Consider the following 15,425-nt stretch of genomic DNA (forward strand, 5'->3'; position numbering starts at 1 on the left):
TTATCAAAAGACAAATATTATTTACTCTAGTCATTATTGGATAATCTATTGAATACCTGCCAACATCAGATTGTGAAAAATAGGGAGATTTTTGTTTTGATTTTTGTGCAGTGCGTTGTTCGTATGTGCGTGGAACGGCAGACGCTGGAGTTTCTGGTGCCCCCTTAGGGTAAGATGGTGCTCCCCCGGGGTAATATGTGAATAGGGGGTGGCAGTACCAGTCAGTAATACTACATTGAAGATGAATAATAATACCAAGAAATGTATTCAGATGGTCCCTTACCACATCCTTCACAGTTTTACCAATAAATGCTTTTTTATTGTATATCCTTTCTTATATGTTGAGACTTTTCCTGACCCATGTCTGTTTCTTAGATTATTGATCTTCTTTATCTTAAATATGTAATACATCTGTGTTGGTTTACATGTATTTTTAATGTTTTTATTTTTTTTATTTTAATAAATTTTTTCCTTCACTTTGTACTTCTTGTCTTTATGACTCAGTGATTGTATTCATACATTGTTGGATCTGTGTAATTTTGCACATCTTATTAAACATTTATATTGAACCTTCTGTTTTTTAATAAAACAATCCACCGTTTTAGCACAATGTGTGGACTTTTCAGACGGTCCCTTATCCATCGTATTAAAAAGGTTCAGTTTATATCAGTGTTAAATTAACAATCTGGAACAATTTCGTGGTGACGCCATCTGACCAGCTAATGGGAAAAATCGCATCCCTTACTGATATGGGACGCATCATTTCATATTTAAATATAGGACGATCCTGTATTTCACAGGACAGGTGGCAACCCTACCTGGAGGTCTAATACATTCTCATGAGCAAAGTGTGGATGCAGAAGATCATGAGTTTATCGGGAGAAATTGTAAATCGGGAGTACAGAGGGAGAAATGGTGGAAAAACGGGAGAAACCCGGTAAAATCAGGAGTGTTGGCAGATATGCTATTGTGAAAGTATCTTTCATGTAGCCTACACAATGTATTTTCAGTTACAAGTATGTCGTTTTGTGGTTTGACAGCTTGAATGAAAGACCTATCCAAGGCTACATATAGAGAAATTGCATTATAAACGTTGCCATTTCTAATCCTTAAATTTAAGCAGTTTTACCAGTTTCATAAACTAACCTGCAAAATCATCATCACTTAGTTAATTCTTGAAGAAGTACAAAACTTTCAGAACTCTGGACTGCCATCTCCTGCGCCGCTTCAGCTCGTCCTGTGTGTGTGTGTGTGTGTGTGTGTGTGTGTGTGTGTCCAGGTTTTCCCCACATTGTGGGGACCAAATGTCTTCACAAAGACAGTAAAACCTGACATTTTTGACTTTGTTGGGACAATCAGTCAGTCCCCATGAGGAAAACAGCTTATAAATCATACTAAATGATGTTTTTAGAAAGTGAAAAGATGCAGAAAGTTTTTTGTGAGGGTTAGCTTTAGGGTTAGGGGATAGAATATAAAGTTTGCACAGTATAAAAACCATTATGTCTATGGAGAGTCCTCATAAAACCTGAAAACCCAACATGTGTGCGTGTGTGTGTGTGTGTGTGTGTGTGTGAGAGAGAGATTATATTATATCACCCTCTTGTGGTCTCCCAAAGCTATTACGCCAGACTGTTAAGCAGAAGGCCAATTGAGTGAATTGGAAAGCACGCAAATTGGGCTTCTGTTTTCAATGTTGGCTAATTTTAATATATAGATGCCTCAAAAATATATTGATAAAATAATGTGCCGATCAATAATCAATATATCTATATTTTATGACATCCCTAGATTTTACTGATGATTTGAAATATGTTCTTTGATCGTAACTTTGACCAACCGTTTTGGAGATTTCAGTCTTTCCCCCATTCAAGTAGGTAGGAGCTGCACTTTCACGACTGGAAATAGCTTCCCAGGAGCATTTCAAAGATGGCCGCCAGTGGACTGACTTGCTAGACTTTGGCATGGCACAATAGCACTCTTTTCCTCATGAGTGCTGTTTAGCATGTCAGGGCTGGTTGATGGGTTTGACTTCTAGTGCTTTAAACTAGAACATTCTCATACATACTGTATATATACTATACATTTATATATACATCAATAATTAGTTGTAATGTCAGAACTGTCAGTTGGTAAAGGATGGATATTGTGTAGGAGACAGAATGGTCAGTCATAGACACATACTACCATGTAAGTCACTAATATTTTCCCAAATTCGTGTCCCCACAAATCTCAGATGTTTTCCTGTAAGGCCTGAACTTCCTCTGGTGGGGCAGATATGGAGATGGAATTGTTGAACATTAACATACAAATGGAAAGAGATTCACAAATAGGAAGTTGGTTCCCAAATAAATTGAATGATATCCACAAATAAATGTAAGGAGTTTCACAAAAATGAAATGAATTCACAAATAAAAAGAATGAGATTTATAAAAATATGTTAGGTTTTTCACAAAAATAAAGTGAATTCACAAATAAATTAAATGAGATTTGCAAAAACAAAAAAAAAAAAACATTATTTACAAATATATTTTTAACTCACAAACACAACTCTGTCCAGCATTCATTTGTGAATCATGCACATTTATTTGTGGATCGTTTGCTGTGCATTTGCGGATCGCTACATGCATTTGCCGATTTTGAAACAAATCTAGCGTCAAGATGTGCACACAAATCTACAAATAGGTGGACTCCACCAATCATCTACTCAAGCTAATCAGATAATGGCCACATTAATCAGACCAATCGTATCACGTTCTATCTTCAACCAATCACACTTTGTTTTACTATCAGGGTGGGACCAGAGTCACAGCTCTCATGAGCATAAAATCAAGCACATCAAAGCCATGGAGCTTTGTGATGTCTTACCACCAGTAGCACAAATTTCCCACAACTGTTTCCATCTTTTTGTGATGTGGAGCAGAGAGCACCAGTTCTACAGTATCCTTGCAACTCTTTAATTATTATTATTATTATTATTGTCCTCCTGTATCTCACAGCCCATATACTTCCTGACTAAATAAGTGAAACACGCATTGTTTTACAGGGTTAACATAATTATTTATTGTGAATAACATTGGGCTGGTCTGCCATAACACTAAGTGCTAAAAATATAAATCCTTTGAAATATTACTTTAATATTTTTTTTTAATACATTAACATAATGTGAAACCAAAGTATTGGCATAGCAGATCTTGTACACTGTGTAATATAGGGTATTAATTTATGGTTTGTGCTCCTAAGATCATCTAATATGATTCATGTTTTATAAAGACACTATCTGTACTACTGATATTTGTAGTGTCTAGTAGTGTGTCTTCTTTGGATCTGCCATGTAACATTAAGAGTAAAGGTTTTGATGACACATTTCAGTCAAGAAACTTGGTTAAAATTAAACTAGCAGACTTATACAGTCAGCCAGGTTAGCTAAAAAGCTAATGATCAGGACACTCTACAAATGGGCTATTTTCAGCTGTCAACATTTAACAAGACACTACACATGTTTATAACTGAGAGAAAATTATACAAACCTTATGTCACAGTATTTCTCTGATTCCTCTGATATTCGTCAGATTGGAGTTTATCTGTATGTGCTTGATTCCATGCTCATGAGAGCGCTGTGACTCTGGTCCCACCCTGACAGTAAAACGAAGCATGATTGGTTGAAGATAGAATGTGCTATGATTGGTCCGAGTAATGTAGTCATTATCTAATTGGCTTGAGTAGACGATGGGTGGAGTCCACCTATTTGTAGATTTGTGTGCACATCTTGACGCTACTTTTGTTTCAAAATCGACAAATGCGTGTAGTGATCCACAAAATGCACAGGAAGCGATCCACAAATAAATGCGCTCGATTCACAAATTAATGCTGGACAGAGTTGTGTTTGTGAGTTAAAAATATATTTCATATGCAAATCTAACTTTATTTATTTGTGAATTCACTTCATTTTTGTGAAACTCCTAATATTTATTTGTGGATCTCATTCAATTTATCTGTGAACAAACTTTTTATTTATGGATCTCTTTCCATTTGTAAGTTAATATGCAACAATTCCATCTCCATAGGCAGAGGGCCCACCCACACGAGTGACCACTCCCCTGCATCACCCACCGCAGCTATAGCTACTGCATTACCGAATGTTTGATATGTGCCTCCATGTCTGTTTCAGTTCCTCTTGGTCAAACATCATATACTGAAACAGTTCCTTTTTTTCTTTTCTTTTTTTTCTTTTTTTTCTTTAACTGATTTGTTATCTCACTCAAGATTTTGAAAAGTTAAAGTTCTTCTAAATCTCTTGTGGCTTTGGAAAGTGTTGATATTTCACCTGTCTCTTGTGGTTTATTGCTTTCCTGCAGGTGTTTATTCAGAAGCATTTACCTTGCCTGATGACAAATAGTAAGTGTCCTTTGCTCTAGTTACAAAACTTTCATAGGTAAACCACAGGCTGCATGTCACAATATAAAAAGGACATGGCAGTACACACGTCATTCGGACACCTTAGGTACTGAAATGTTTCTGCTTTTGAATTGTGCATTTTCATAATAAAAAACATTTTAAAAAAATGTTTGTTTATTTGCTTGTAGGCAGTCATTGATGGAAACATTGAGATTCCTCCAAGTAATATTTGGCGAGTAAAATGTATGGTAAAATCAGAAAATGACATTCTAGACTAGATAGTTCTGTGTTTCAAACTTTGTGGCAACAGTCTGTGGAAGGTCGTTTTCTTTTCCAGCATGACAATGCCCCAGTGCATATGATACAGGAAGTGAGGTCCATGATGATTTACTGAACCCCACTGATGTATTGGAATGCAGACTGTGAGCCAGGATCACCCAAAATCCCTGTCTGATGTATGAATGGAAGCAAATCCTGGCAGTCCTTCTCCAATGATTAATAAACTGGATGCTGTTAGGGATGACCAACTTCCTAATGCACATGGTTTTAAAATTAGGGTGACCATACATCCCCTTTTTCCATGGACATGTCCTCTTTTTTGGATGTGAAAAAGCCGTGTGGCTGGAATTTCAGTTTGTCAAAATTTCATATTGATATGCTCTTTACATATAGGATTGTCATACATTCTGATAGATAGATAGATAGATAGATAGATAGATAGATAGATAGATAGATAGATAGATAGATAGATAGATAGATAGATGGATGGATGGATGGATGGATGGATGGATGTGCTTGCCACGTGCTTTACAGACATTTTTATCTGGAAATGTTGACTATATCTACATAAAATATACTATGTATCATGGAAAATGTAACTAATATGACGGATAAAAATAGACCATGATGGAGGTTGTATTTTTACTCTAGTAAGGGTTTGGGTTAGGGGCTAGAGTTATTAAAATATGCATTCTTGTTGACTATTACATAATTTACATACAATAATACAACTCGCTTTTGGCGCCGCCCTGTGAACATTTCACCTCAACATTACTTGCAGCTTTGGCCACTAGGGACAGTGGTTTCAAATTTATGGAATTACAGACCGATTTCAGCAGTAGAACTGAATTTAGAGTATGATCGATCTGTTACATCGTTACTTTTTACAAAAAGTAACGTGTTGGATACTTTAGCGTAACTTTTCCTCTCCATCAGCAGGATGAGGGTCTCTCTGTTCGGAACGGTGGCTTGATACTTGGCTTGCAGGTGTTTCGATCAATGCAAAGATGCTACGACTTATATACAGGAAAATGTGTGTTTTATTAGGCACAAAAGCAACATAAATGTAAAGACAGGAATCACAAATGTGGAGAACCATGCAACACATTATTGAATGTAACCATTTTGACAATATGATGCTTTATGTGGTCTGATTTCGCTTTTAATTTCACTGGGCACAGACTGATTTCAGCAGCAAAACTTTTGACCTCCTGTCGCCAAATTCACAGTGTGATCAGTCTGTTCACAAAGATGTTTCCATGATGCAGATGCTTTGGTGGACCTGAACCCTGTATAGGCACTACATGAACATGCCAGAAAAGGTTTAAGGGAAGTTGACATATGTCTATGATCTTTTGTTTAGTAAACATCAATATTGTGGGTTAAGAATGTAAATGAATGTAGAGAAATTGTGTCATTTCTGATTGTTATTTTTAGTTGTTCCCTATTTTTAATGACCTTTTTGCCATCACTACTGTAGTTCATTGTACAGAACTTTCCATTTAAAGCATTTCACGTCAACTTTACCCTCAAGCTAGCATTTACAAACTTGTGCAAGACATAAAAGGAACCATATATTTATAGTACAATATATGGGCTAACACTTTTGTTTCATTTGTTATAAGGTTTATAAATTGCTTCATTAATGACTAATAATTAATTTACAAATTCATGATAAATCATAGATATGCGGTTATAATTACATGGATTAAAGGTTGACTTTCATGCAATACCTGCCAAATTGTGAGCCAATTTACCTCACATGTTATAAATGCTTAATAACACTTATTCAACATAAGTAACCCCTCCTATTATTGCAAGATTAATCCCTAAATTTAATGTCTCTGTGATAATCTATTTTTGCTGCAGTGTGACACAAATCATGAATAGACTGATTTATATAAGTATGAATAAGTGAATTTATTAAGCATTTATATCATGGAAGTTAAAATGTGTACTATTTGGCAAGTGTTGCACGAAAGTCGCCCTTTTTGTTCATGTTGTTATAACTACATATCAGTTATTTATAATGCATTTGTAAATGACTTATTAGTCCTTAATAAACCCCTTATAAACCCTTAACAAAGTGAACATTAATGTAAACTGTTATCATATATTTATTGCAGATCTGACACATTGAAATGTGGTACCCATACTGGATTCTTGCCTTTTAAATTCTGAAGATGTCACAACATGCTCACTGTACAATTAACGGCAAGCAAAAAGAAGCCAGTCCCAGGTATGATGTAGTGCGTCAAACTAGATTTTCTAGAGTAAAAACTCCCAGTCGTCTATTATTGCGACTATGAAAGTCTGACAGCGAGTAGGAGGGCTCATCCCTCCCCAAACGAGAGGTGTTTCATATTGCTCATCACCCATGCTTTAGGGGAAAGTACACTTTAGTACTCCACTTGGACATCTGCTGAGAAACCCTGAACAGGAACACAGCCACACTCTCACAGAGACCAAACCCAGCAGACAGGAAGCTTGACACATTCTGAGGTTTCTCTACGGGCCAACCAGAAGTCGAGGAGAGTGGAGCAGCTCTTCCCTGCTGAACTCGCCGGTGTTTTCGACTCAGTTTACTCACTCTTCTCTCGTGGCTGTTGGACATGATGTCTCTTTCTGCTGAGTACTGCAGAGAAAAAACAGGAGGCAGGGATGGTGGTGCCTTGGCCCAGCAGAATAGGCTGATCTGGGGCTTACTCGTTTGGTCCACCCTGCTTACTCTTGTTCTGGCTGCGTCGATAACTGTCCAGATCATCCATGGAGCATCAGCGCAGGTACAATCACAGGTATGGTTGAGATTTACTTCTCTATGATCTAAGACAATGGTCTGCCTTTGAAATGAGATCTAGACAGTGTGAAATCTGTGAACATAAACTAGAAGTCAAAGGTTTGGACACACCTCATTCATTGTTAATACTGTGTTCCACATGTGAATATAACAGTAAAGTCATCAAAACTATGACATGATACAAGTGGAAGAATGGGAATTATGTAGTGACCAAAAATTGTAAGACAAATCAAAACTGTTGGACACAGGTTGGCTGCTTTTACTTCACTATCTGGTCCAGCTCATACGTTTAAAAAAGTTTTGTTTAGAAATTCATACATATAGTTTATACAGTCTACAAAACATTTAGCATTTGTACATAAGGCTTTAGATCAAAAGGTTTTTTAACTCATTAAAAAAAAAAAATGTAATCAAATATGTCCAAACTTTTCACTGATAGTGTTTTGAATAAACTGGTTATAGTATTATTTGTTCTATGAGGTTTTCTGACTTTAATTGGCCCAGCATGTATTAAAGTATGTATTGATCTAGGTATTGAAGTGACCCCAAGATTACTGTCATGTGTGCTGAGTACTAAATAGGTTGAATAAATCTCATAATGAGCATGATAGGCACACATTTGTTTATGTAACACATATTGTACCCAGTATTGGTGGGATACAGTCAGACCACAGTGGGTTGATGACTCAGGACCGCAGCTAGGGAAACGCTGAGTGTGTAATCACAACAGCCTCATATTGACAGATAGGTAGGGGCGGAGCTAAGGGGTGGCGAGGGGTGGCCATGGCCTCCATGGACCGAAGCCTGGCCACTCAGTTGGCCACCCCACTCGCAATTGCAGTTTTGGTAATGTTTTGTCTTGGGCACAATTTCCCCTCCGTTTTTGTCTCCACGCGCCTCATCTTTCTACGCCAAAAACCACCACCACCCCATGTCATGTCAGAACATGTTCAGAACATGTTCTAGCTGCCCATTAAGCAATTTAGCATAAGAGAATGTGAAAAAAGAAAATGAGATCCGCTTTTGATGCAATTTCATTCTAACATAATTTTTAAGTCATTGTTTTGTCAGGTGTATTATGAAACTCAGCTACTATTGAGTCAAGGCACCTTTCGGGTAATTTTTCAGGTTTTGGTGGAAGAGTATTACCTCATTGTGTTAAAATTAACTGGTGGTTTCATTCAAAAGTAACACCAAAAAGATATGAGAACCCAAGGCTGATGTTTGAAAATGAAATTGGTTAAGTTCTGAAACCATACTTTCTCCTGAAAGTTACTTTTTTTTTCTTTCTTTCTTTTTTTCGAACACACACAAAAGGTTAGAGCATATCAGACTGGTAAAGACAAAACAGTAACCGCAGAACAAGACAATATGACATCATTCCACTGAGGGGAAATGCCACTCTGACCTCTCCATCCTGATTATGTTTGTCATTCTGTTTCTCTGTCATCAGACCACTGCTAACTGAATTTGAAATTCTTATTTGAAAAACAAAAATATATGAGCAAAAGGAGATTAAGTGTGTTAAATATCTAATCTATCTATCTATCTATCTATCTATCTATCTATCTATCTATCTATCTATCTATCTATCTATCTATCTACCTATCTATCTATCTATCTATCTACCTATCTATCTATCTATCTATCTATCTATCTATCTATCTATCTATCTGTCTGTCTGTCTGTCCATATCCATCCATATCTGTCTGACTATTATATACTACCCTTTATAGATCTGTCTAGATCTTAGTAAAGTAATCAAGTATACAAGTAACCTTCAAGTCATTTGAAACTTTTTGAAACTTTCAGGCAAGAATTTGTCTAGCCTCAAAAGTCATTAAAGGAATAGTTCACCCAAAAATGATATAATTTACTCACCCTCCTGCCATCCCAGATGTGACTAACTTTCTTTCTTCTGCTGAACACAAAGATTTTTAGAAGAATGTTTTTAGAAGAATAACTCTGTAGGTCCATACAATGCAAGTGAATGGTGGCCAGAACTTTGAAGCTCTACAAAACACATAAAGGCAGCATAAAAGTAAACCATATGACTCCAGTCGTTAAATCTAAATCTATATTTGTGAAGAATGTTAATCGGCAAAAACAAAAGAAGAAAAATGTGAAAGTGAAAGTGGATATTTATAGTAAAAAAGGAATTAAATATTGCTCTGTTTCTCACCCACACGTATCATATCACTTCTGAAGATATGGATTTAACCACCGGAGTCTTAAGGATTACTTTTATGCTGCTTTAATGTGCTTTTTTGACTTTCAAAGTTCTGGTCACCATTCACTTGCATTGTATGGACCTACAGAGCTGAAATATTCTTCTAAAAATCTTTGTGTTCAGCAGAATAAAGAAGTAATACACATGAGGGTGAGTAAATGATGAGAGAATTTTTATTTTTGGGTGAAATATCCCTTTACCAAACAACAAGTCTTGGTGAGCTTTCCTTAGTTTTCTTTATTATATGAACTGTAATTAAAAAATATGAGTTAGATTAAAAGCTTTGATGTTATCAACATATTTCTGTCCCCACAGGAGCCAAGAAACTTCAGACACACCCAAAATGTCACTATGCCCATTAACCTCCAACCTCCTCCAAACAGTTTAGTCACATTTCAACCTGATTGTAAGTTGAACCTTTAACCATTAAGACACACATCTTAATGTGCCTTATTAATTGCTATACATGCGATGATTTTAAACATAGTTGTTGGAAGCTTTAAATGACTTTAAATGAAAACTAATATTCTGGGTTCAATACAAGTTAAGCTCAATTGATAGCACTTGTGGCATTATATTGATTACCACAAAAATGAATTTCGACTCATCTCTCCTTTTCTTTAAAAAAGCACAAATCTGGGTTACAGTCAGGCAATTACAATGGAAGTGAGTGGGGCCAATCCGTAAACATAAAAACACTCACTATTTCAAAAGTACAACCACAAGACATAAAGGATATGAGTGTGACATGATTTTAGTGTGATAAAATCACTTACTAAGCTTTCTTGTGTAAAGTTATAGCCAATTTCACAACATCGTATCCATGCTGATGTAATGTCAACAAACCCTAAAACTTAACTTTACAGCTCAAATAATACATTAGTTTTAACAGAAGAATTAATGCAAGTGCTTTTATAAAATTATTAGCTTCAAATTTCTGTGTTTAAACCCTCCAAAAATTGGCCCCATTCACATTGTACTGTAGGTGCCTCACTGTAACCTTGATTTTTGCTTTTTTTTTAAGAAAAGGAGGGTCACAATCAACATAATGCCACAAATGCTGTCAGTTGAGCTTGTATGAAACCCAGAATATTCCTTTAAGTTCAATATGCCCAGAGGAACATTTTAATTGCTCAGAATTGCTCTTTCATATTTCATGAAACTTAAGTTCTCAGTATATTTTATTCAAGTATCAACTTTGTCTCAGATGTTTTCCAAAATTCCCCAACTGGATACAGATGGACTGTTGACATACAATAAAAAATAAAAACACTAAAAAAATTAAACACATCACTTTATTATGAGGTTGTCTGCTTGTTTATAAGCATCATATAAACCTAAAATGATTTATCTGCTGACCTTTCCACAGGGGAGCACATAGAACAGGTGGAGCAACTCCGATGGAAAACAAATTTGCCAGGTTTCATTGAGGGAAAGAATCAGTTGAAGATTGAGGAGGATGGTCTATATTTCATATACATGCAGGTTACCCTCGACCCTCGAGAACCAGAACAGAACTATAATGTGACAGTACAACTGAATAACCCAGATGAACTTATTTTAATAGCTTATATCAATAGATCAACACTCTCAACAGGCCTCATGGGTAAAGGGACTGTTCTGACTAAAGGAAACACTTTAAGGGTAACATGCACTCCTAAAGCCAAAATAAAAATCTCTGCTTTTGAAACCTACCTGGGTGTGATCAAACTATGATCAGCCTGAATCTAAGCCCTTTCAGATGAAATGGACTGATGACAGTAAGAATGTGGACTCCCTTTCCAGTATGCAGGGAAGCACTGGTCTGCTGGGTACACTGGAGGGAGTTTATGACAAGCTAGTTTTTATAAAAGGTGTATTTTTTATTTATTTATTTCTTCAAGAGACATTTACAAAGCCATATGCCTTTACTGCAATATATTTAAGATTTTCTCCTGCGTAAACAGTGTCCTGTGTCACTTTATGTGCGTCCCTCACTGCCTTGTCAGTCAATGACATTATGTATGAAGGTTCCTCGTATATACACTGATTTGGACAGCCTTTCAAGGCATAGTTCTGTCATGTCTTATGATCTGAAACAAATTCAAGTAAGCTTTAGATAATCAAACGAATATCTAGTAACCACAGTGATTATTTCTCATATGAAATGGAGTCATAAGTTGAAAAAAAATGAAGCAGTGAAGGACACATTTATGCTGCCTTCAGAAACTGACCAGATGCAGGAATCGCAGTAGACAGGATGTGATGTAAATATTGGATTCAGATATTCTTTGATGTCTTACTACCTCCGTATTTTGCTTGCGGAGGCAGCATTTTCTAGCATTTGTTTTCCGCCCACGTGTGGAGCAGAATTCTGATTGTTCCTAATTGAGAATGCTGATGCACTATGTGAATATTTATTACGCAGTTGCTGGTTAAAAATTATTGCAGAAGTTCAGAGAAAAGGTCAAACATAATTAGTTTGTAGATGCCACTTGGTTTGATATTTTGTTATGTAATGCAATGAAATGCATACATTGTGTCTGTAATATTAGTCATTTTAACAGAAAAAGAATGTAAGAAGTATTTAACCTGTTAACTGGTTAACTGTTACCTTACCATATCCGGTGAAAAATTATATTTCTCAAGACATGTCATTTTACTGTAAAATACAGTATAAAAAGTATGTTTTTGGAAGTAAAATGGATGATCATCATTTACGGTGAACATCAGTTTAATATTTAACAAGTCTATACATGTGTGTAACAGGGGGGTTAAAATGGAAAGTAGGAGATGGGAACCGGCTGAACAGTCAAAGTAATATTTAATGTAAAATTAAAACATAAAGACACAAAACACAAACACACACGGCAGCTGTGTGTGGCTCTCTCTCTCCTGAACTGCCGCATTCCACTGCCTTTATCCCTCTTCCTCAACTGATTAGCCTGATTGGGGGCTGGGCGTGCGTAGTCACGGCCTGGCCCCACCCTCCTCCTCGTCACACTCCTCCCTCCTTTGCCTCAAGCCGGGGAACCCTCGGCATGATGTACACCCCTCCCCCCCCTCCTTTCTGGGGGGCACGTTGCCCTTCTGGCTGCGCCTGCCAGCAGGCTTGTCCCCACCTCTCTAGAGCTGGGGAGGGGGACAAGGGGAGGGGAATAAAAGACGAGAGGGAAGGATTAAGACAGGGCGGCAGTGAGAGAGAGAGGAGAGAGAGGAAAAATCTGGTTCGCTGGTGCCCAGATACACTGTTTCCCGGCCCTCAGCCACTCCCCGCCCGCTGGCGGACGACAGCTCGCTCCTGCCCCGGTGGACGGTAGTGGGTCCTCCGGCCCCGGGCAGAAGGTCACGTTCCTCCCCCTCTTTTCTCTCTTTCTTTTCTTTTTTTTTCTCCCTTCTTTTTTTTCCTATTGGGGGATGGCAGCATGCCTCAGATCCTCAGTGGCCGGCAGTGATGCCTCCGTCCCCGGGCGGACGGCTGCAGCTACTCCTCGGTCGGCTGGTAGTGGCGACAGCCATCCCTCCTCCTTCCTGGGTTTAGGCATCAATGTAACAGGGGGGTTAGAATGGGAAAGGAGGAGGCGGGAACCGGCTGAACAGTCAAAGTAATATTTAATGTAAAATTAAAACAAAGATCCAGAACACAAACGCACACACGGCTGCTGCGTGTGGCTCTTTCTCTCTCTCTTGAACTGCCGCATTCTGCTGCACTTATCCCTCTACTCGGCTGATTAGCCCGATTAGCCCTAACTTTATAATTTTCTGTGAAAAACATTAAAAGGGCATTCCTAGAAGTCCCTGTGTGATGCATCACACTTAAATAAGTTTTACTTAAATAGTAGTACTTTCTTTCTGATCTGTGTTATGAGTTACATACATTGGATTCAAGGATTTTGGGGTGTTTTTTGTTTCATTTTATGTTGTTTATTAATGTTTACTGGATAATTTTGTGTCAAATGTGTTACTTTGATGGTGTTTTGTCTTTGCGTGGGTAACACTGTCTACATTCACCTTATGCGCCAGAGAAACTAGTGCGCAGCCATCATGAAAATTTGGTCTCGGAACTTCCATTTTAGCGGTTCGATATATAAATCTATGGTGTTGATTTTATAGTGTAATAAACTAGTGAAGTGGATTTACACGTTATATAGTTGTCAGCCAGGGTGAGTGTTTTAAAGTGTTCAGGGGATATCATAATAACTGAAAGCAGAGCGGGGAGATTTTAAACAAGAGTACTTCATTCATAAATGCGATCCTAGCTCAAGCTGTGGATGTACTGACAGGGCTGGCCTGTCCGACAGGCGATACAGGCGACCGCTTAAGGCCCCGATGTGCCTGGGGGTGCCCCGCGAACACGTGCAAAGTAAATGAACAAGTCATAAGATTAAGAAACATTGATGACTTTTATTTTTAAATTCTCTGCATTTCAAAGGTTTCTAGAGCACACACACATAAAACAACGTGCGCATGGACCTGATCATTTAACATACAAATCAAAATGACTGCGAAAAACAAGTTAAGTATAAAATAAGCTCTGAATAATCACAAAAAGACAAATAACTTACATTTACAAGTAAAATAACAACAGTGTATCAAAATCAGCAACAAGTAAAGCTAAGCAGTACACACTAATCTGCATAATTTATTCATAAAGCAAAGCATTGCTGGAAACTGGAGCGCGGCTTCTTTTCACAGTATTGTTAGACACAGTTCACACACCTTGCTGAATAATGCGCACGCTTGACAGAAACACAGGAAATAAGTTATGAAAAATATTGCTTTGTGACTATTTGAGACTTTGAGGCTTATTTTGTGTAAAGGATAGCAGAAACAGCATTTGTCAAATCATTAGGGCTCTTCACGTTTTCTTAAGAATAATCTGCTGGGGAAGGAATTAAAACACTGCCTATATAAAGGCGCAAAAATATGAGCAATTCATCTGGAAAATAAAGATCTCTGCTCTCTAAGAGGTGTGTTTATTCTTTACATTTGTTTACAAATATATATTTCGAGGTGTTGTGTTTAATTTTATTTATACATAATTATACATTATACATTGCTGTAGTTACCTGATTTTCACTGATGTTTGAACTTTTATTCACTTTTGCACACATTCTGGATAACTTTTTGTTTTCATTGATTTTGTTGCTCTAAATAAACATTTACACATGGTTACATGGGTTGAAATGGAATTTCAAGCATTGTCAGCTGTGTCCTACACTATCAAAAATCTCTCAAACTATTTTAAACAGCATTTTCTTATTTTGTGTTACTTGAATGGGTAACACTTACACTTGTATTTGTTAACATTAGTTAATTAACATGAACTAACAATGACCAGTACTTAATATTCTTGGTTAATGTTCATTTCTAAATATAATAGTCCATTTTTAACATAAACAATTGTATAAGTTAACATTAGTTAATACAATATGAACTAACATGAACAAACAATAAACAGTTGTACTTTTATAAATTGACATTAGACTAGATTAATAAATGCTGGAAATCTTTATTATAAATTGTTAATGATACCTAATGCAAACATAATTATAAAATGTAACCAATAATTATCATACTTGCAGTTTCCATTACCTTATATTAATTGAGACATTGGTTTATTTGTACTTCAAGAAACAAGTTGAAAGGTGATCAAAATAAGATGATAAAATGATGACTTGTCACAGCACCTAAAATACTCATATTCCCTTATGCATGCATGTACATTTTAACCTAACATCTTCA

The 15,425-nt window shown here is 36.8% G+C and overlaps 1 protein-coding gene across 1 annotated transcript; it reads left to right on the forward strand.

The window, feature by feature from the left end:
* The first annotated feature begins 7,112 nt into the window (after positions 1-7,112).
* On the forward strand, positions 7,113-15,213 carry LOC127451653 (uncharacterized). Its single transcript, XM_051716504.1, has 3 exons — positions 7,113-7,469; positions 10,017-10,107; positions 11,071-15,213. The coding sequence occupies exons 1-3, from the start codon at positions 7,287-7,289 to the stop codon at positions 11,415-11,417; spliced, it is 621 nt and encodes a 206-aa protein (XP_051572464.1). The 5' UTR covers positions 7,113-7,286; the 3' UTR covers positions 11,418-15,213.
* Positions 15,214-15,425: the final 212 nt, after the last annotated feature.

This window comes from Myxocyprinus asiaticus, chromosome 14 (genome assembly GCF_019703515.2).
Source record: "Myxocyprinus asiaticus isolate MX2 ecotype Aquarium Trade chromosome 14, UBuf_Myxa_2, whole genome shotgun sequence".
NCBI lineage: Eukaryota > Metazoa > Chordata > Actinopteri > Cypriniformes > Catostomidae > Myxocyprinus > Myxocyprinus asiaticus.

Coding starts and splice junctions, on each gene's coding strand:
- LOC127451653 (XM_051716504.1), top strand. CDS start 7,287: ATGATGTCTCTTTCTGCTGAGTACTGCAGAGAAAAAACAGGAGGCAGG. Junction 7,470..10,016: donor CAGCGCAGGTACAATCACAG/GTATGGTTGAGA, acceptor CTGTCCCCACAG/GAGCCAAGAAACTTCAGACA. Junction 10,108..11,070: donor AGTCACATTTCAACCTGATT/GTAAGTTGAACC, acceptor ACCTTTCCACAG/GGGAGCACATAGAACAGGTG.